This window comes from Megalobrama amblycephala, linkage group LG12 (genome assembly GCF_018812025.1).
Source record: "Megalobrama amblycephala isolate DHTTF-2021 linkage group LG12, ASM1881202v1, whole genome shotgun sequence".
NCBI classification, from domain to species: domain Eukaryota; kingdom Metazoa; phylum Chordata; class Actinopteri; order Cypriniformes; family Xenocyprididae; genus Megalobrama; species Megalobrama amblycephala.
In genome coordinates, this window is record NC_063055.1 from 10,187,153 (window position 1) to 10,209,728 (window position 22,576).

The following is a 22,576-nucleotide window of genomic DNA, read 5'->3' on the forward strand; positions in this document are numbered from 1 at the left end:
GACATCATCCCCTATATCAAACACTTATTTGCCTCTGGCTAATACATTGTCATGTTTGGGAACATTAAATTTCCTTTGTTCTCCAGGAAAGCCATTATCTTGTTCTTTTTAAAGCTGTCTTGTACACAGATTACAGAGATAATTTACAGGAATATTCTGTCATTACTTATTCACCCTCAAGTTGTTCCAAACCTCTATGACATACTTTCTCTCGTAGAACACCAAAAAAGTTATCTGTTATCACCAAAGTTATCACCAAAAAAGTTATATCTGAGCAGCTCTTTTTAATACTATGAAAATGGATGACGACCAGGGGCTGTTTTGACAGAATAAGACAGTAGTAGTCTATAAAAGTTATTCCAAGTCTTCGGAATCCATACAATACCTTTATGTGTCAAACTGACTAATCATTGTAAGTCACTGAAAATCTTGCTTGGCAGCCGTGGTCACCATTTACTTATGGAAAAGAGCAGCTTGGACATGCTTAAATGGTTAGTTCACCCAAAAATGAAAATTCTGTCATTTATTACTTACCCTCATGCCGTTCCACACCCGTAAATCCTTTGTTAATCTTCGGAACACAAATTAAGATATTTTTGTTTAAATCCGATGGCTCCGTGAGGCCTCCATAGGGAGCAATGGACACTTCCTCTCTCAAGATCCATAAAGGTACTAAAAACATATTTAAATCAGTTCATGTGAGTACAGTGGTTCAATATTAATATTATAAAGCATTTTTGGTGCGCCAAAACAAAAAACAAAATAACGACTTATTTAGTGACGGCCGATTTCAAAACACTGCTTCATGAAGCATCGGAGCACAATGAATCAGTGTATCGAATCATGATTCAGATCGCATGTCAAACTGTCAACGGCTGAAATCATGTGACTTTGACGCTCCGAACAGCAGATTCGATACACTGATTCATTTGTGCTCCGAATCTTCCTGAAGCAGTGTTTTGAAATCGGCCATCACTAAATAAGTCATTATTTTGTTTTTTTTGGCACACCAAAAATATTCTCGTCGCTTTGTAATATTAATATTGAACCACTGTACTCACATGAACCAATTTAAATATGTTTTTAGTACCTTTATGGATCTTGAGAGAGGAAGTGTCATTGCTCCCTATTAAGGCCTCGCGGAGCCATCGGATTTCAACTAAAATATCTTAATTTGTGTTCCGAAGATTAACGAAGATCTTAAAGGTGTGTAACGGCATGAGGGTAAGTAATAAATTACAGAATTTTCTTTTTTGGGTGAACTAACCCTTTAAAATGTTTTTCTTTTTCGCCGCCACAGAAAATAAAAGGACATGGGCATAAGTAAAATAATTCCAGAATTTTCAGTTTTGGCTGAAATACCCCTTTAAGGCTTTGAGGCATTTGAAGAAATGTTTTCAGTATGTTTTTTTTTTTTTCTTGCTAATAAGCTATTGCTTGCTCATTTCAGGTTGCTTAAAAAGGATTATCCAGAGGCAATTATGCAACAGTATTAAAAGGGGGATAGATGTAGGAATTGTACTGGTTACAATAACAATCAAAGACGAGGTCACACTGGTTTTTTTCATACTCAAAATGTGCAAGTAATACAAACAAGACTCTCACAGTAAAAAGGTTAAATACATGAAGGAGGAGAATTCTTTGCGCATTTCAAAACAACAAGACAACTATTCTCACCCTGGCCCTTTCACCGTCCAGCCATCCCCCACAGGAGTTGGTGGGAATCTCGTGAATAATGCAGTTCTCCTTTAATTAATTCAAACCTGCTTACAGAACACAAAGACTCGAGTGAGAGGAGAGCAAGTGTAGGGTTTAAAGAGCTCTTAACACACAGCCATGCATCAACCATGATGGCCTGAAGGAGTGGAGAACACATTCTGTAGTTCTGATAGAACCAACCAATGAATTGTAGCACCAAAGTGCATGCTAAACAATGTTAAAAGAATGGAGCAGGTTCAAGTTAAGATGTCTGACATGCTGTCGATTACCACAGAAAATTATGTTTTGTTATTCGAGCTGTAAATTGGTTGAATTGTCCTTTTAGTGGTAGGATTATTATAGGGAGATTACTATCTGGTTATTCTGACATAATTCCTGTGGTCACTTCCTAGGTCACGTCCCTTACTGGTATCCCTGCTGTGTGGATCATGTGAGAGTTACCAGGTGCACTGGATTTAAATGGCCATGACGAAAGTTGAAAAATTGGACTTTGGATAGACAAGGTTAGTACGCCATTTTTCACATCTCATGTTGACAAAGTATTGTGTCTGTTTGATGTGATGTTAAATGATTGTGGTCTTGTGTTGGGTCACCACTTAATGTCCAATGTAAAATGTACATGCCGTTCAAAAGTTTGGGGTCAATAGGATTTTTAAAGAAGAAATTAATACTTTTGTTTATCCAGGTTGCATTAAATTGTTTAAAAGTGACATTAATGAGTTTTTCATTGTTATTGTTGTTGTATAATCCTGAAAAATTAATCCTGTGTCACAGCGTCCACAAAAAATATTAAGCAGAACAAATGTTTTTAACACTGGTAACAAAGCCTATTAGAATGAATTCTGAAGGATCATGTGACACTGATGGCTGGGTAATGGCTGCTGAATATTCAGCTTTGCAATCACAGGAAATTACATTATAAAATATATATTTAAAAAGAAAACAGTCATTTTAAATTGTAATAATATTTCACAATATTCCTGTGTTTTATTTTTGATCAAATCAAAATCTGACTGACCCCAAACTTTTGAATGGTAATGTAGGTCATGAAGCAAAACCAGCTGAGAACCGCTAGTCTAGATTTTACCGAGTGAGAGTTATAGTACTTCCTGTATGACATCACTGTGTTTGTCTCATTGATTGAGGGTCCCATTGTCACTGACAATAGCAGTAAAGCAACAGGAGACAAAACAACCAAGAATGCACCATAGTTCTCCCAATGCGGACCACTCGGCTGCACACAGAGGGACGAACATATGGGCAACAATACATCAACATCTCTCCTCTGCCCCCCATGACAGACACAACACTTTCTACTTCAACTCAAACTCCTTAACCAGTAGTCAACAGACACAAATCAGGCCTGAGTGGTTCATTACGCAGTCCCAGCACTAAAGCTTATCAAAATAGGAAGTGTGGAAATCCACGCAGACTTGTGAACACACCACACGCCCATTCACTGAAGGCGTGGAGTCAGCGGTCACATCCGTCTCTCTCAGCTCTATGTGCTATAAGTAGATCCTTTAAGATTTCCAGTTCAATCACATGCAACACGACTGCTCCCTAATTACTGTAATGAGCATGTTTAGAGGAAAACACCAGAAACAAACAAACAGCAAGAGCATTGAAGGGAGGACAGAATGAGACCAAAACAGAAAAGGGTCCCAGTTCCTCTGCTTTCAAGAAGTTATTGAGTGTTTACATGTACAATCCACTGATTATGCTAAATAAGATGACAAGATTTTATCAAGGAGTAGCCATCGACACCTTTTCTACATTTTAATGCCCTTATTCGATATGCACATGTCTGTGTATGTTTTGACCAGACCAGAAACAATTTTTGTATGTAAACATGATTTTGTTTTTTAATAATGAGCTGTTTTTGATAGGATATTTTTTTGATTTAATAGATTGTTTTGTTGTACAGGTAAACACACACTGATAGTTGTTCTTGTTATAAAAGTTGTTGAGATACTAATTTCATAGCTTTCTCTTTTACAGTCAATCTTTAATGGACCCTTCTTTTGTTGAGCAGTAAGGGGTGAGAGGAGATGTCAAGCCTCAACCCCCTGCTACACATCTACGATGTGACCCGCAGTGCTGTATTAAGCCTGTGAGTCGACTAGTGAGATTTGTGACATATTAATCACAAATTTATTAAAGTCCTCAGCAGTGGCTGCCACTGTTTTCCACATGAGCAACTCCAAACACAACAGATACTGCTGCTGCAAGACTTTATAAAACTCACACACACACCCCTCACAACAGCTACTGTCAGCTACTGAATCTAACACACAAAGTGTCACAGTTTGCAAGGTTAGACAATCATATTTAGCATTATTTGTTGTTCAAAATGATATACTTAAAAACTATAATATATATATACTGTATGTGTATTGTATATATACTGTATACACATTCATATGTACATGTATACACACAAACACGCATATGTATATGTATATATATATATGTATATATATATATATATATATATATATATATATATATATGTGTGTGTGTGTGTGTGTGTGCAAAAAAGATTGAAACTTTAATCACTAAATAAATTTCTTTCTTTTCTTACCTGGCTAAAGGTTGTAGTTTTTCCAAGTATGCAAAAACCAAATATTCTCCTTATGCAGTCTGTGAGTAAGAGTTTCAGAGTTTCACAGCAAACATAGCGATGTAGTGCACAGATTGAAGGACAACAAGACGTGCGTGAACGACAATCCTGTTATGTTGCCACTGACCTCCCACTATGAACTGTGCCGGTGTTTTTCAAGCAGTCTTACAATCTCCTCCAAGTCTCTCTCTCTCTCTCTCTCTCTCTCACACACACACACTCTCTCTCTCTCCTTAGTTCAGCCCCCATGGGAGTGATTTAGGATTTCCCAGACACACCCTCTCCAATGGGTGGAACTTGAGGAGTCATCTCACAACTGACTAGCCAGCCCCTACCCCCAGCAGCTCCCTCCTCTGTCATGTGTCCAGTCCGCACATTACTGGCCCCTCTTTGTTCAAGGTAACTTTTTGGACAAGTATCACAGTTTTTGTTATGTGTAAACTTAATACTGAAAAACTGAAATAGTCCACTTTAGACTATTGAAATAACTTTGCAACTACATGTCAACATCTCTCAAGAGTTTTAGTAGACTGTTAGGTTAGGGTTAGGGTTCATAGAACAAGTTGACATGTACTTGCAAACAGTGAGTAGAAAGCCTGTTGTGGGACCATCAAAATAAAGTGTTAGCAGATATTAAGCAAACTGTCTAACAACACTGTAATGACTGGTACTTGACATGTAGTTACATAAAGTTAGTAGAATGTCTAAAGTGGACTAAATAGTATTCAAAATTAGAATTAGTGTGTCCCAAATTGTAGTGTGTTGAAATGAGTATTCCAAAGATACCCGGATGCTCTGCTTTTTCTGGTTGCACACTCTAATGGCTAATATTGCCCACAACCCATTGTGCAATGGACGAAGATTCTATTAGAACTACAAACATGAATAAAAAGTGTTAAAAAACTACAAATATGTCAGATGTGCGAAACCGACGGTTAAAGAGAGAGGTTTAGATAAAGGGGTTTTAGTATCTTTAGTATCAGTATCTAGCCTGAGGTAAAGACATTTATTTAATGTTATCCACATTATATTTAATCTGCAACAGCATTGTGAACTTTTAGAAAGATACGTTTGGTCATTAACTTTTAAATGCATCATTGTGCAAACACATAAGCAGAGTCTCCACTTGAAAGATCCACGACTGGCAGATTTTTCACAGATGTTTGCAAATTACATTAAATTAAATGTGGAGGATTTTAACTGTGCATACTTTTAGGGCATAGTATAAGTAGGCAAACTGGGATGCAGCAAAAGTGCTTTTTCAGAAATGGCTAAATGTTTTTTTCTCTGTTGTCTCAGAGGACCAGAATTTCCCGTCTCTTTGTCCTCGGATTCCTCTTCATTGTCAGTAGGATGATAACAAATGACATAGGCAGGGTTCCTTCCCGAATGATTCAGACAGAGAGAGATGGGGTGCGGTGTGATCTGACTAAAGGCTAAGGAGAGCATGATGATCATGCAGATGATTCAAAGGTTTGTTTTGTCACTCAGTTACCATCTGAATGTTGTGTAAAACATTAAAACAAATGCCAATAAAGTTCCAAAATACTCACATAACAGTAGATACACATAACATGAATAACAATAACAACTATCTTCTATGGGTGGTGTGCAGTTATAAACAGAACTAGCTAAATTGACATTTGTTTTGTCACTTTATTGTGTTTTTTAGGATGAGTGGAACTGACTGACCAATCAGTATCTGAAACCAAAACTATCCATTTAAAATAAACATTCTAGTGTTGAAGGGTTGCATATGTCCATACCAAAAGTCTATAAACACTATGCCACAAAATGAACTCTGTACTAACAAAGTGTGTGCACTCAGAAACACCGAAAAGGAGACATCTGGATTGAAATAGGCCTTCTTAAGTTACAGCACACCTGCCTAGAATACCAAAGTGTCAAAACCAGACACTGTCATGAAAATATAGAGATATATATCTGTCAAAGACACCACTCAAAGTGCTGTTATCAATCTTCGGTTCCGTGCAATTAAATGTGCACGCTTTGAAATTGAGCGTTTATTATGTGATATGGGCAATAGATCACTAAAAGGGAAGTGTTATGGTGAGTGTGTCAACCTGAAATATAGTAGACACAACCAAAGATAACAATATCCATAACAAATAAATGGCAAGTCTTGCAAAACAGCTTCACATTAAGTAACGCACTAAAATCGGATTAGATGAGCCAGATTTGAAGTCAGGGTAAAATATCTGTGACCGCACATCAAGTGAATGCAGCAATTGTAATGTTGCTTAACAACCGTAATCAACTCTGTTTAAACTTGTGACAAATAACTCACTTTAATAACAAGGTCTTCTTCAACTTGACTTGTATTTTCTTCTTACTCCATGTTTCTTTGTTACTCATGCATGTAAATAACATAAAGCTGCCTGCTGGTTGTGATGTCACTGGTCAGTATTGCAAAATCTCTAGCGCTTGACACATTTCCACTATTGCATGACATTTACCTTTATAACGGCCAGCCCTAATGCCAGTGATTGAAAGCAGACATTCTTTGCTTTAATCTGATGATCTCATCTCCTTAGGCACCTTAACATGGAGGCAGCATGCCTGACCGGACCACCTACAGCCCCCAGCAGAGCAGCTTCGACTGGAGGAGGAGGGATGGATTCACTGATTTGACTAGTGGCTCATAATTCAAACAAGTCACAGAAGACACAAGTACATACAAACGAGAGCACCTCATACATAGTGCTTTGTTTGTAACCATCGAAAGTATTCTGACCTCAATGATTACAATATTAGCTTTTTTTTTAAAAAGAAAGAAAGAAAGAAAGAAAGTATGTCCTCACAACAGTGGAATTTTTGCAATTTTTTCCTTCAGCATCAAATATGAGATCGTTGTTAGTATTATGTTGCATTTCTCATAAAGAAACAAGCAAACTAGTAAGTAGTCTTATTTACTCACCACAGCTAATTTTACTATTATTTGGAGCTTGGTGAATAATTCTTAATCATGAGTGGAACTATTTAATGTATTTATGAGTACAGAGATGGAAACACATCTTTGACTTTGTGCTGCCAAACATCTTCCAGAATGCATCAAGATGAACACAAGACCAAGCCCATAGTGAGGAAGTGTCCTTTAGAAGGGATCTAGAGCTTATCAAATTATTTTCTGCTTATCTCTGTTTTTGTGAAAGGGAACTTGTTGCCTGTATTCATTCTACTGGTTCCGCTCAAGGCTGAGGGTAAGAACAGTTATCAGTAGTATGAAATGTAAACTGTCTCGCCCCATTCCACAACATGTAATCACGTTTTCAACAGGAAAATATTAATTTCCTTTCATGACTGATTTTCTGAATCATAAAGACTGTACGTAATGTGATAATTATTTCTACACTGACTTTTACAAACTTTACCACTAGGCTTAGATTTTAAGAATGTTATTAAAAGGGTAATTGTGCATGCATAATTCCATTGTATACCCTGGGAGAATAACTATAAAGCCTTATCAAACTGCTACTGAATAAAAACCATGTTAAAATTGAGCAATAACTTGCCCCAGTCTTATCTTGTGGCCTGTGCCTCAGATAAACATGATGTGGAATCTGTTTGTCATGGCTGGTATTTTCCAACGCCGGCAAATAGCTGCTCAGCAGTGAGCATCACTACATCTGACCTCTCGGTTTACAGTCTAGATGTCATCAGGGGCGGTTTAGCTGCCACTTACACATGGACAAGCACGGTCATATTGATGGACTAAGTGGCCACTGGTGGCTGGTTGTCCGGTTCCTGCATTCTTACTTACATAAGTGTAACTCTATTCCAGGCCACTGGATAAATATGGAGTGAAAGTAAAATTATCTTTACTAGGAAGAAGACTTCATATAGACCTTATTCTAAGCAGACAACATATTTCATATTTAAATTCATATGTTAAGCTTACATCATTTTCATGACTTTCTGGAGATTTTGTCATAAGGACATTTATTAAGATTCCTAAATTTTTCATTGGGGGAATGACCCAAAACCACATAAAAAACGTAATCCCAAATGATGTTTGTTGAAATTAGGTAGAACTTGATGTTATCCGTCTGGGATTGTAAAAAGTGAAAGTGATTTCTATATGACAGGTGATTGGAAAGCTGAAAAAATGAGGTCTTATTTTTATCATGTCAGCTAAACAAGAAAAGCTGTGTCAGAGGTGGAGCAAGTTTTAATTATACATAATCCAAAGATTTTTTTTTCCTTTCATTTTTCTTCGGACTGACGTGCATTGATAAATCATTTACAGTAAAGACCAGGAACATGCACAAGTAAAAAGTGAGTCATTTTTGATTTTATAATGTCTTCAGATGTACTTTTTTTCCATCACTGCAATTTGTGTTTTTGCATTAAATCAAATACGGCGTCTTTGTCGAACTTGGCAGAATGCCAACACAGCCCTCCTCCTAAACGTATTTAAACATTGTTCAGAAGAGTAATGGACACTTTCTACAGGTGATATTTGTCTAGCAGACAAGAGAGCTTAATGCAGGTATCTGAAAAGCTTTTCACAGAGCAGCAGCAATGGCTACTTTATGTTCCAGTATCATCCGTCATGACGGATATATTTTGGACATGTATTAAATTTCAAAACACAGAGTTTATTTTTAAAGAGGGGGCCCAGCTGTTCATTCTGGCTGGGAAATGTGTTTACATTTATGAAATGCTGGCATTGAGCTGGATGTGACTGAGAGGTGAAGCTGATGCCAGCTCTATTCTCACACCCAGTGTGAGCGCAAGGACAGGGAAGAGTTTTCCCACAAAACGCCCAAGAAACGCCCAGAATATATCCAAGAGACACCCTGGGCTCTGATGAGTTTTCTCACGTTTTCTCACAGGCTCAGCCCTGGCTCTCAAAATGTTTACCATTCTGCTTCTTTTTTTATATGCTTATGCAGGATTAGGCTTTATAAAACACCCAAAGTGCTTAATGAAAGAACTGCATAATTGGGATTTAATTTTAGCATATATACACTCTGTAATTCAACCATTTTAATGCTTAGTCTTCATTATAGTTTCTGCAAAATTAAAAATGAAATTACATAAGTAAAATAATAATAAACAAAATGATGAAACTCACCTAGAAGGATTCATTGCTGACCTTGGCTATTATGTTGCTCGGAACTGCTTATGTATGGAATTTTATATGGTGGCATCCCTTTGAATGAATCTGCAGTCTGCACTGAGAGCAGGGAAGGCTGTGAGCCAACCACCCATTTAATAGCATGCTTTATTTAATAGTATACTCCAGCCCTTCTACACAAAAGCAGCCTGTCATCATTGAACATCACTGCAATGCCGTGCTCCAAATACATGAGTACTGTTTATGCACTGACACATTTTTCAACTACACAAAAGGCATCAAATAAAATAAAGTAGTGCCTGAAGCAAATCATCATTTACTTACCCATGTCATTTCAAACCTATACGAACACAAAATAGAGACGTTTTGCAGAATATACAGGCTGTTCTTTCCCATATAACACAAGCAGACAGTGACCAGTGGTTGTCAAGCTCCGAAAAAGTATAGTTTATAAATGTACCATATGCAAGACAATCATATGCCTTTAGAAAGTGTATGGACCACTTATATTTTTGTCTTATTTGTCTTTTCTGCTAAACATCTTCCTCTGTGTTCAACAGATGATAAAGATTTGGTGATTAAATAAATGACAGACCTTTTATTTTGGGAGCAACTGGAGTGTAATGCTTTTTAAATATGCACTTTAGCAGGTAGAAAAGCTTAGAAGATTAATTTCAAACAACTAGCAATAAAAAAGTAAAAACAAAAAAGTTATGTGAATTGATTTTTATGGGAAATTATGGTGTTGTAATAAATTAAGCTTAAATTAAAAATACAAAATTTTGTATGTAGTATAAGATCTGAAAACACAGTCATTACTAGGGCTGCACAATATATTGTTTTAGCATCGATATCGCAATGTGCGCATCTGTCACATTTTCACATTGTCTCAAGTATAGGGATCGTAGTTGATCAGTTCCATTTTGGAACGCATGTGATTCGCGCATTAATTGCAACGTTTAACCATCATAGAGTGAAAGTTTTTAAAGTCCTGTTAGTTTAAACATCATGCACAAGAAGACTGGAACTCGCACGCTGTTTTCTTTGCGCACACAGAGCTGTACAGACAGCACGTGAACATCGAATTCAAGTGCACCCAAAATTAAGTCAAAATGCCCATCGCGGCGAGAATCCTCATAAGTCGGTTATGTGTTGTAAACAAATGAGAAAGAAAATAGTTGCGTATCATTGTACAGGATCCGTGCATTCATCTTTTAAAGTGAAAGCAGCCTAATATACCCGCAGCTATTTGTCACCAATTTTATTCAAAAAACAAAAGAGAAAATCACTTTTGTAGCTTTAACAAATTGTATATTTGGTGAATATATAGTGAAGACTATGCAGTGTTATTTTACATTCGATTATTCAATGTCTGTACCTAAATACAGTTATATTTACCTGAAAAACATAAAGCACTGCTTATTTCGTTTGTATCTTTGTTCTAATGTATTTATCTATGCTTGTAATTTTTTGTTTTGTTTTTCTTCTATGCACTTGCACTACCCTACAAAGTCACCCCAATCATCCTAGAATGATTAATTCTTTACAAATAGAGCTATTTAAATCATTTGGTGAATTTGTTTTCATATCGAAATATATATCACAGAAAAACAAAATATCGCACTGTCAGTTTTTTCCAATATTGTGTAGCATTAGTCATTACAATAATATTGCCAGCTGTCTTGGAGAAAACCACCTTTTCTCATGAAACTATCTAGTTCGCTCTCACAAGGCCGCAGCAGTGGAGACTTGTACCTCTCTTTGCTCTGAGCTTGGTGGTCTATGAACTTGCATGTGTAACATTTGCATTTCTCACAGGAAGTGAGGACTACAGGGGTTGAATGGAGACACTACTAGAATGGGCTGTTAACGGTGTTGAAACTGGTTTAATCAGACCACCTATTGAGTCCTCAAACAGCCGAAACTTTTTAGGAAAACAATAGTTATTGTCCTCAAGCACGGGACCATGCCAGTAGAGACCAGACATCTTTTAACAACTGGCCATTTTACCAGAATACTAAGTTTTCAGACTATACTTAAAGCTTTTGGCTGTGTTGTAAACCTTTTTAAAGTTTGTGTTACAGACTGCTTGATTTGTAATACAAAATAATCCATGCATTTGTTCAAAAGCTGTTCAATATTATTCTTTTGGTTAATACTTGGAGACAGTTTTATTTGCATGGTCGCTGATCCAAGACATCTAATTCAACTGCTCATTTTCAAAAGTGTCAGAGTCTCTATAGCAATGAAGTCGAGATAGTATGTTATTCCTGGGAAACGAGCCTCAGCCTGTCAGCGCACTGTTTGTATGTGTGTGTGTCCTGACTTGCTTTTTAAGGACTTAATTACACACAGTGGAGGGGTGCCCCTTACAGCAATGCCGACTGCCGGGATTGCGGGATGGGCGAACGAGTTTATAATCACCTGGCAGCACCTGCACACATCAGCGTGTGTCTGCTCCTCCTCTACATAGACACGCGTCTGTGTCTGTTTGACTGAAGGGTAAGGGGTGGCAGTGTTGCCAGATTCTGCTAAAATAACAAGCAAATTGTTATGACAAAACAAGCAGAGATTAAGCAACCTGCCTCATCAAAATAAGTCAGTTTTTTGTGCTCTCGGTGGAATGCATGGATCAAGGAGAATTGCTTATTTTATTGATCTCATTTATAATAAGTGGGAATTTTTTCATGATGGCTATTATTGTTCGTTCATACTTTATTGTGGTATGGGGCAAGCACTATCAACACCAAATACATGTCAGCATTTTGTAAATAAACCCCATAAGAATGCAACCTGCAACTGCCCATGAGCAACTTATGAAAAGACAAGTCCAAAGTCACTAACAATTAAATAAGTCAAAGGTGCTACAGAGGATCTTTTCGTCGACTGAAAAACCAAAGACTGTTAGTGAGTTTTTGAAATGAGTGCATGCGTAAGAACAACCCCCCTCCTTCACAGCTCATTTTGACGGAACGCCTCCCAAAACTCGTGCACGAGTATTGGAACACGAGTGTTTGTTTACCACCGGCATTCGCTGTGTCGTGTTAGTGGATTCATTATGTCGGACTCACCGCAGGTAACTCATAATCTGCAGTTGTTACTCCTGACAGAAACTTTGCATGCGGCGCCTGTGGAAAGTTACTGGAGCGCGCAGCCGCGCTCGTCTCTCACAAGGAACGTCATGGCAGTGATTGACAAGCCAGAGGACCAATCGCGTAAACGATTGGCTGATGTTTTTTAAGGCCCTACCTCGTGCACAGATGATGTAATATAAGTTTTTTTAAAAGATGTAATATAAGTCTAAGGTGTCCCCTGAATGTGTCTGTGAAGTTTCAGCTCAAAATACCCCATAGATTTTTTTTTTATTCATTTTTTTAACTGCCTATTTTGGGACATAATTAGAAATGAGCTGATTCAGGGCTACTGGCCCTTTAATTCTCGTGCTCCACGCCCCAAGAGCTCGCGCTTGCCTTAAACAACATAAAAAAAGTTCAAATAGCTAATATAACCCTCAAAATGGATCTTTACAAAGTGTTCGTCATGCAGCATGTCTAATCGCGTAAGTACAGTGTTTATTTTAATGTTTGCATTGATTCTGAATGAGTTTGAGGCTATGCTCCGTGGCTAACGGCTAATGCTACACTGTTGGAGAGATTTATAAAGAATGAAGTTGTGTTTATGCATTATACAGACTGCGTTTAAAGTGTTTAAAAATGAAAATAGCGACGGCTCTTGTCTCCGTGAATACAGTAAGAAACGATGGTAACTTTAACCACATTTAACAGTACATTAGCAACATGCTAACGAAACATTTAGAAAGACAATTTACAAATATCACTAAAAATATCATGTTATCATGAATCATGTCAGTTATTATTGCTCCATCTGCCATTTTTTTGCTATTGTCCTTGCTTGCTTACCTAGTCTGATGATTCAGCTGTGCACAGATCCAGATGTTAATGGCTGCCCTTGTGTAATGCCTCGATCATGGGCTGGCATATGCAAATATTGGGGGCGTACACCCCGACCGTTACGTAACAGTCACTGTTATGTTGAGATACGCCTGTTCTTCGGAGGTCTTTTAAACAAATGAGATTTATATAAGGAGGAGGAAACAATGGAGTTTGAGACTCACTGTATGTCTTTTCCATGTACTGAACTCTTGTTATTTAACTATGCCGAGGTAAATTAAGTTTTTGAATCTAGGGCACCTTTAATGTCTAATGGGGGGCCCATGACTTAAAGTCACCATGAAGTCAAAATTAAAGTTTTTTGGCTTTTAGTATGAATATGTTAGCCTTACTGTTATCTATAAGCTAGTGCTCCAAAACAATGACAAAATTCGTATTTAGAAGACATAAGTATTCAAAACGTACAGTCTCTCATCTCCGCCAATATGGATCAATGATTTTGAAGACATCATGTTGCACTTCAGCTTCTCATCAAATTTTCTGTCCAATCAAATGATCTCTAGAATCTAAAGCATCCCGCCCCCTATAAATAGACGCTGAAGCTGCGGCTAAAATCAGTCACTTGTTCACACATTTACTATTTTCTACATGGTGAATGGCACAGAGTGCACTATATAGGGGATAGGGAACAATTCAGACAGTGTAAATGTGCTTTCCATGGAGGCGAATGAAGTCTGGTTTCCTGTTAGTCTCACACGAACCACAGCGCACACACAGTCTGCTCCAGTCCAGAAACACGATAGCACAGAGCGGATCATATGTGCGAGTTGGCGCGGACCACAAAACGTATCGGATCCATTTGAATTCTGCACAGAATGCTATATTTTAAAGCAAAATGGAGGAGATTAGGAAGATAAACGGTTAGAGATTAGAAGGAAACTAAGGCTTTACCAAGCTCAACTGCTCTGGCTGAGCTGTGATATAAACAAAACGCTATTGGCTATTTTAAAAAAGAGGAGGAGCTGTTCGATATGTCCCACTCTGTTTTCCTTTTTTAGTGGAAATTACGTCAACAAACTGAAAAATACTGCGCATTTCAAGGCACTTCAGTGGACCTTTACTGCCTCCATGAGCGACTCTGGTGAGGAAAAAAAAAATGTTTAGTTACAATTTTCAGTCTGTTAGTAAGTAAATGTTTAAACTGTAAGGATAATGATTAGTTTAGTTTTTGAAGTCCATCCTAAAATAAGCGGACATGGCATCTCTGAGGGGTGGATAGGAAGGATGTCTTTGTGTGTGAGTGTGCGGAAACAAGTCCATTCATGACTCGCTATCAGTGTTGACAGTAAATGCTTCTTATGTTTCTTAGTGTTCTCTGATGAACCATAATCTCTATAATTTCAGCACACTGACGGGATACGTATTGCTTTCAAGGCTTCGAGATGACTCTGAGATCTTGAGGATAGCGTAATTATGTTTATCTCAGATGAAAACTTTGCCACCAAGCTGAGCTGGCATCAAGCTTATATATAGACACAACCATTACACACACACAATACTCCACAGGGGGATCCGTCCTGCACTCCATGCTTCGTTTTGTGAACTAATCCCTGTTGATTTGACCCCATATGTGTCCCCAGGCATAATGTGCCTGTGGCCTTGTCCTGAACTGCTCTCCCACCCTATGTAAGTTTGCTGTGATAAATGAAGCTCTTCAGTGTCCGGCTCTACGCATGGACAGACACAGTCACAGGCTGTCCAGTACAAGCAGAGCTTCAGAGACATGAGGACAAGAACAGCAGAATCAGCCCAGCTAGAGAAAACATCCACAAAGAGATAAGCTCCAGCTTCTGTTTTTACACCACTGTGGTTTATGAGGAGGTTTGTGCATAGAAAGAGATACTTTAATGACTGGTTTAGTTCTTGAGTTTAATGATTCTGTTATACCTTTTGTATTTTAAAAAGCCCATAAAAGTAGCCGAAGGCAAGTCAGTAGCCATTTTGGTGACGCCCCCGGGCAGCTATTGTCAGCTATTGGCAGCTGCTTCTTTCTACACTGCTTTTCAAAAGTTTAGGGACAGTAAGATTTTTTTTTTTTTTTTCTCTAAGAAATTATAACTTTTATTCAGCAAAGATGCAATAAGTTGATCAAAATTGACAATAAAGACATTTATAATGTTACAAAAGATTTCTATTTCAAACTTGTCTGCTTACTATGAAGTGAAGAGCTGGATTGTGATTTTGTGGCATTAAATATTCGAAAGATATTCAGAGTTTTGTTTGAGATATTTAGTAGCAAAAAAATTAGATATCATTGGGCATTTTATATTTTGCTTTGTTCTAAGTCTGATTTTAAATTTACTTGGCCCCTAAATGTCACATGAAAATGAAGTGATTTGCCACTTTATATGTCATTAAGAAAACCATTCCTGTCTAAGCAGGCTGATAGTCAAAAACCTGGCTATACAAGACAAGAAAGACAGAAAAAAGCATTTGAGGCCATGACAACAGGATGAGAAAGTGATCAGGGAAATCAGCGAAAGAAGCCTTTTAGAAATCCATAGGCCTCATTTATAAAATATTGCATAGGAACCGTCCTACATCTTATGATAATTTCTCAAATGTGCCTAACGTGATTCAGAGAACGAACATACACACAAAAAACATGCGTACGCCTCTCTTCCAGAAGTGAAGTTTATAAATCACAAATGATTGTGAAATTGTGCACAGCTGAATGGTTTCAGATCTCCACCTTGTAAACTCTGCCTAATAAATGTCATTAACATATAAAAGAGCACCAGTCAATGTCCAAATCCTTTACTTGAGAATGGTGAGTGGCAAGAATTGCTTTCATTTCCAAATACCTGCAGTACTCTGACTCTCTGCCAGAAGGAAAAGTCTGAATGTCTGCTTAGATCCTGACGTGGTGCTAAGCACTTCCACGTCAAAGAACATTTTTTATAAATATGAACTTGGATTATAGCGTACACACTCTCTAAGATCTAAGTTTTATAAATGAGGCCACATGTGAGAATAAGCAGGGCTAACCTCTTTTTGCTTCACGCTCTCGCAGCACTTGGATGCTAGAGAGAATGTGGATGCGATGGAGACGACTTTGGACCCCCAAACCCAACAGATCCATCTCTGTGAGGTGCAACAAGTCCTGAAGAGAGACAAAAACACAGAGATGAAGTGGTTTAATGTGTGGTGAGAATGACAAGGGTTAGAACTAATGGCTGTCTATCATTCACACACACACACACACAAAAAAACATCAGAAAAGTGTACGGTTTAAGCTAGCAGTGTGTCATTATGGACCCGTGCCTCGCCACTCCTCGGCCAAGTACGGCCATGTGTGGCTTTCACAACAATACATTCCTTCTGCTTCTGACATGTTTTAGACAGCATCTCTGCTTTCATTGTTCCCGGCAGGACAAAACAATGAGCCGTTTAATTGAAGGTTATGAGCTATTTTCTGCTGTTTAGCATTTCCAGTGCACATGCCAAAGCATTCCTTCCTAAATAAACAGTTCTGCCACAACATATTGGGTTATTTGGGACTGCCTGTATTTTGTCAATACAACTAAAATGAGTTCACTCAGTTTTTTGTGTCTGCATCCCATTTGAATACTGTCTGTCCTAAAAAGTATGCAAGATTTGAATGTGTTTGTATGTTAGCTATTTGTTTGGCTATTTTTTTTTTTTTTTTTTAATTCTACATGCTCATTTCCCCCATCTAATGCTAACTTAAAGTTATTTAATTACACCATAAAGTTGTTTTACATCCCTGACAGCAACATAGTTTAGCCAAGATCTGGCCCATATCTGGTACATTTGGATTACACACGGTACGGGTGTGGGCCGGATTTGGGCCGACACTATGTTGCTGTCAGGGATGTTATTTTTAGTAGATCTTGAAATCAGTATTCACTTTCATAATGTAAATCATATTGTTGTCATGTCTAAATTTATTTAGTAGATGATTTTAATTGTTTTTTTTTTTTTAAAGGTGCCATCGAACATTTTTTTACAAGATGTAATATAAGTCTAAGGTGTCCCCTGAATGTGTCTGTGAAGTTTCAGCTCAAAATACCCCATTGATTTTTTTAAATAAATTTTTTTAACTGCCCATTTTGGGGCATCATTAAATATGAGCCGATTTAGGCTGCTGCCCCTTTAATTCTCGTGCTCTCCGCCCACGGAGCTCGCGCTTGCCTTAAACAGTGCATAAACAAAGTTTACACAGCTAATATAACCCTCAAATGGATCTTTACAAAGTGTTCGTCATGCATGTGGCATGCATGCGTCAGATTATGTGAGTATTGTATACTGTTATATTGTTTACATTTGATTCTGAATGAAATTGAGGCTGTGCTCTGTGGCTAACGGCTAATGCTACACTGTTGGAGAGATTTATAAAGAATGAAGTTGTGTTTATGAATTATACAGACTGCAAGTGTTTAAAAATTAAAATAGTGACGGCTCTTGTCTCCGTGAATACAGTAAGAAACAATGGTAACTTTAACCACATTTAACAGTACATTAGCAACATGCTAACGAAACAGTTTACAAATATCACTAAAAATATCATGATATCATGAATCATGTCAGTTATTATCGCTCCATCTGCCATTTTTCGCTATTGTTATTGCTTGCTTACCTAGTCTCTTGATTCAGCTGTGCACATCCAGACGTTCTGCCCTTGTCTAATGCCTTTCATAATGTTGGGAACATGGGCTGGCATATGCAAATATTGGGGGCAACAGTTACGCAACAGTCGGTGTTATGTTGAGATTCGCCTGTTCTTTGGAGGTCTTTTAAACAAATGAGATATATATAAGAAGGAGGAAACAATGGAGTTTGAGACTCACTGTATGTCATTTCCATGTACTGAACTCTTGTTATTTAACTTTGCCAAGATAAATTCAATTTTTAATTCGAGGGCACCTTTAAATTTAGAAAAAGAGTAAAAATATATAATTAAAACTTTTTAGAATAGGCCTATGTTCTGATAACCTTAGTGCTATTCATTCTTTTTATTAAAACAGCCTTTACCTAGTCATTCATTTGGCGTGACTTGAGGTTCAGTGTGAAATCTGTTGTACTGAATTGGTGCAGTGAAGTGAAGTCGTGTTGATCTAACGCTGGAGAAACAGATGCATGCTGCATTGCTCTCTTTGTGTGTCTTATCTCATCTGCCTCATCCAATGTACCCAGAATCCCTTACATCAGCAGCATGCACTCTTTCCCACTACCATGTCTCTGTTTTTACAGGCTAGTTCAGGGAAAGAGAGAGGGTGGTGGACAGGGACGGACAGAATGGTAGACACAAAGAGAGTCAGTGCAAGACAGTGTGGGAGAGAGAGGGGGGCAAAGAAATGGAAAAAGAGGGGATAACATATGCTGGTAAGGGCCTATTGTTCACTTGGCAAACCCACAGCTGAATCTAACAAGCCATGACAAAGTCTCTGCTCCCTCAAACTCTTTATTTACCTTGTGTGGTCTCATATCAATCCCTCATGCTAAACTTCAAAAACATGTCACTAAGCAGCTATTCAGACACCTCACTTTGAGTGGGCTGGTAGATATAAGAGATGTGCTACTTTGGTGTAAGATCAACAAACCTACTACCAAAACAACAGTGTCCTAGGAGGTGGGTGCTTTGAGCATTTGTGTGTATGCCCACATATATACTCATGCAAAACTAATCTATTACTAGATTCCCAGTGATGGTTTCAGATGACAAAACTACGGTACTTTGATATGGTGATGATGATGATGATGATGATGATGGTGGTGATACTGAATGAAGGGTTGCAGAATTGAAATGAGAATGCTTTTTAAATTCTAAGCAAATTCCTGGATTTGAATAGACATTTAACAAACAGGATGCAGAATTGAAATTTAAAATTGAATTTAAGGAAGCAGAATTAAAAGGAACATAGATCCAAAGAAATGCAACGTGTAATTTTAAGGAACAGGCAAGTTAATGAATACTTAAGAGTTCAAAAAATGTTTTTTTAACTCTTTAACTCTTTTGCAGGTAAAGATGTAAAAGGTTTTATAGGCATTTCTTTCTACACTCACACACACACACACACACACACACACACTCACAATAGATTCTACTTCCTATTAATTTATTCATGCACAGTGATAATTTACATGGTAATATCATGGTACAATGGTATATGTGTGGCCAGCTGTAGATTTCAATCTCTGATTGTTTTGTATGTGGGTCTGTGTGTGGGTCAAAGATATTAGTCACTCAAATCAGTTATAAAATAAGGGGAAAACATCTCTTTCATCACCGGTTTAAGTGGTAATGGATACGTAATAACTGGTTTATTGGTGCTGTTCTTCATCCAGACTTTACCCTGCACTCCATTACATGGAATTCAGTAAAATACGATTCAGCATTAATGTGCATTAGACAGTGTAATCAGTAAGCCTATAATGGACATGTGGTCACCTCAGCATCAACACTAATGTTGTTTCTGATTGCTGTGCTCATTTCATTCTTGACAGTTGAGTGTCTCTTTTCCTAGTTTTTTTCTATTTTTTCTTTCAAAGGATGGGGAGCTGGTTAAATTGAAAAGTGGATAATTGTGTGGAAGACAGTGAGTTATACTGCTCTTACAAATGTTATTTGTGGAGCGTATAATAAATTATTTCAGAGCAACTGGACTTCTTTATAGGGCACTGTAAAAAATAAGCCACCTGGGGCTCATATTGTGTGTGACAAAAAAAGGTAGTGGTCAACAATTTTCCATTACATAAAACTATAGCGGTTATGACTAGAATGGAAGTGGAAACTGTTTTGCAAATGTATGCACGTGTGTCCGATCCTGCTCCTGAAGGGCCACCTTCTCATGCAGAGTTCAACTGCAACCTGCTCCAACACCTGCCTGAAGTTAATCCAGAAGATCTTGATTAGCTGGTGCAGGTGTGTTTAATTATAGGTGGAGCACTGGAGCTAAACTCTGCAGGAAGGTGGTTCTCAAGGAGCAGCATTGGACAGTCCTGTACTAATGTGAATGGATGCACAAAAAATGATAATTATTATTTAAATTATTTGATGTATGAATAAGGAGTATTATGCTTTGCTGGACATTAACCATCCTTCTAAACTATCACTCTCCTTCTGAGTATTTAGAAATTAACTCCTTGAAACTCCTTGAGACTTCATGTTATGATCTGTTACTCTGTCAAATGGGCACAGTTAACTGAATAGCCCAAGTTCTAGCAAATATTTCTGCGTAAATGTAGAGTGAAGTTTAAAGTTTAGGATTATTTGTGTAATTAAGCTGGCAGTAGCTTCAGGGGTGAAGTTTAGCACTAATCAGAGTCAAGCGTGCATACTGGCATCTGTAAACTGCAAAAATACTTTCAGAATCTCCAATTTGCTGCTGTTCCTGGACGCACTTACATTCCAGTTGGCGTGTGCTGCCAAGAAAAACATGGCTGAAAATACAGATGTCAGATCAGCTGGTCTACATTCAGTGAGATGCTTTGAAAGGAATCTCGGCGTGCTTTCCCGTGTTTAATTACAAAGTTTAGATTTTACTTGTTTACTGCTTTTAAAAGCTCACTTTGAACAGCTCCATCAGTTGTTTATGATTATAATAAAGACAAAATCACAGGCAGTCATGCAATTTCAAATGGCTGTTTGAATAATTGCATGGTAGTTTAAATGCTGTAGCATGGTATGCAGCATTGTGTGCATGCATGTGTGTCTAAACTCACAGTGTGTGCTGACTTTACCTCCACTCCATCATATTCTTCATCGAATAGCGTGCAGTACTGAGGTAAGCCCAGCTGACTTAACCATTTCAAGATGGACATGTGCTTCATGATAGATAGATTTATCCAAACGTTGCCTCAAAAATCCCTCTGTATGGAAGATTAGGAGAAAAGCAAAGCATTATTTGCATTAATAATGTGATTTAATGTTCCATTTGATAGATAGATAGATAGATAGATAGATAGATAGATAGATAGATAGATAGATAGATAGATAGATAGATGGATGATCAACTCTTAATGGCATGATGAGTTATTTGACACATGACATTTGAGTAATTTATGAGCCTTGCCTTCAGACACAAATAAAGCAAACTGTACAGGATCATCAGCTCATAGAAGCTAAAAAAACATTAGCCCACAGTCCAGTGGTTGCAACATTCTGTCTGCACATGATTCTTTCTCTGTGAGCCCTGGGGGTCTGCAAAATGCAAGCACATGGTACTTAAGGTGCACTCCTAAGAAATCTAATAAGCAGTTTGAACAGCTTCATTATGATTAATAAGTGATTCACGATGCCCTTTTGTGCATGAGTGTGTGCATGTGTGATGGGTGGAGCACATGTGCATAAATGCATATGTGCATGTTTGGATGCGTGTGCATGATTCTGGATATCCTCCCTCAAACTTACTGTGAAACCAGACTATGGATTTATGGTGTTGGCAAAGACTTTAATTACTATACAATCCAGCTTCCCTCAGTTTAATTGCTAATTTATGAGAGGGCAGCATTTCTACTCCCTTTCTCCTTCAAAAACTCTAAGTATGATCGGACACATCCCCAGAAGTTTCTCTTAAGACATAATGTGTGGGGGGCAGCTATGCACAGGTCAGAAAGATGTATGTCTTCTTTTTAGATTTGGATTCCAACACAAACAAATGATCACCAAAAATGCAGAGGAATTGAATTATTAAAAAGACTGGATGAAGCATCAGAGATATGTCCTATCATTTAAAAGAACACCCAGAAAGAAGACCATTATTAGTGTGTGTGTGTGTGTGTGTGACAGAGAGAGAGAGAGAGAGAGAATGTGTATTTATAGACTGTATGAGCTCCACCAGAGAGCAGAAGACCCTGTCACCTTGCCTGAGAGAAGTGCTTTGTCAAGGGTTACTCCTGCCAACAAAAGAACCCACTTCACAAATCATACCAATACTCATACCCTAACCATCATCTCATGCTCTATTTAGTGTTTCATCATGAAAGGGATGTAGATTCAGACCAACTGTATGATAGCTTGTGATATTGCTTTTATACAACAGTTCAACAAACAAAAAGTAATTAATGAGTAACTTACATTTTAGACACATTTTATCAAGTTGATTTATCTGTTTTTGCTCCTCCAACAAAAATAGAATCAAAAGAAGTTAAAGCAGAATTAATCCCTGCACGTCTGAGCAACCCACAGTAGTGGTGTTC

At 37.8% G+C, this 22,576-nt stretch overlaps 1 protein-coding gene and 1 long non-coding RNA gene across 22 annotated transcripts in view; one reads left to right on the plus strand and one right to left on the minus strand.

Annotated features, from left to right (window-relative positions):
- LOC125280738 overlaps positions 1-7,859 on the plus strand; it is a 49,613-nt gene extending 41,754 nt beyond the window's left edge. For 18 of the 19 annotated variants that reach the window (XR_007187717.1, XR_007187726.1, XR_007187718.1 and 15 more), the window contains 4 exons: positions 2,112-2,222; positions 4,580-4,741; positions 5,642-5,815; positions 6,898-7,859. This is a non-coding gene — a long non-coding RNA (uncharacterized LOC125280738). Of the gene's footprint in view, positions 1-2,111; positions 2,223-3,720; positions 3,833-4,579; positions 4,742-5,641; positions 5,816-6,897 lie in introns of all 19 variants that reach the window. The other variant, XR_007187714.1, reaches the window with a different exon arrangement.
- The window catches only part of bcar3 (BCAR3 adaptor protein, NSP family member), a 78,870-nt gene that overhangs the window by 49,134 nt on the left and 7,160 nt on the right, over positions 1-22,576 (minus strand). The window contains exons 2-3 of one of the 3 annotated variants that reach the window (XM_048211481.1): positions 21,119-21,247; positions 16,403-16,517 (exon numbers count right to left, since the gene is read on the minus strand). In XM_048211481.1, coding sequence (XP_048067438.1) covers positions 16,403-16,517; positions 21,119-21,208 — 205 coding nt within the window. In that variant the 5' untranslated portion in view covers positions 21,209-21,247. Of the gene's footprint in view, positions 1-4,303; positions 4,546-16,402; positions 16,518-21,100; positions 21,248-22,576 lie in introns of those variants that run through there. The other 2 variants (XM_048211480.1, XM_048211482.1) reach the window with 2 other exon arrangements.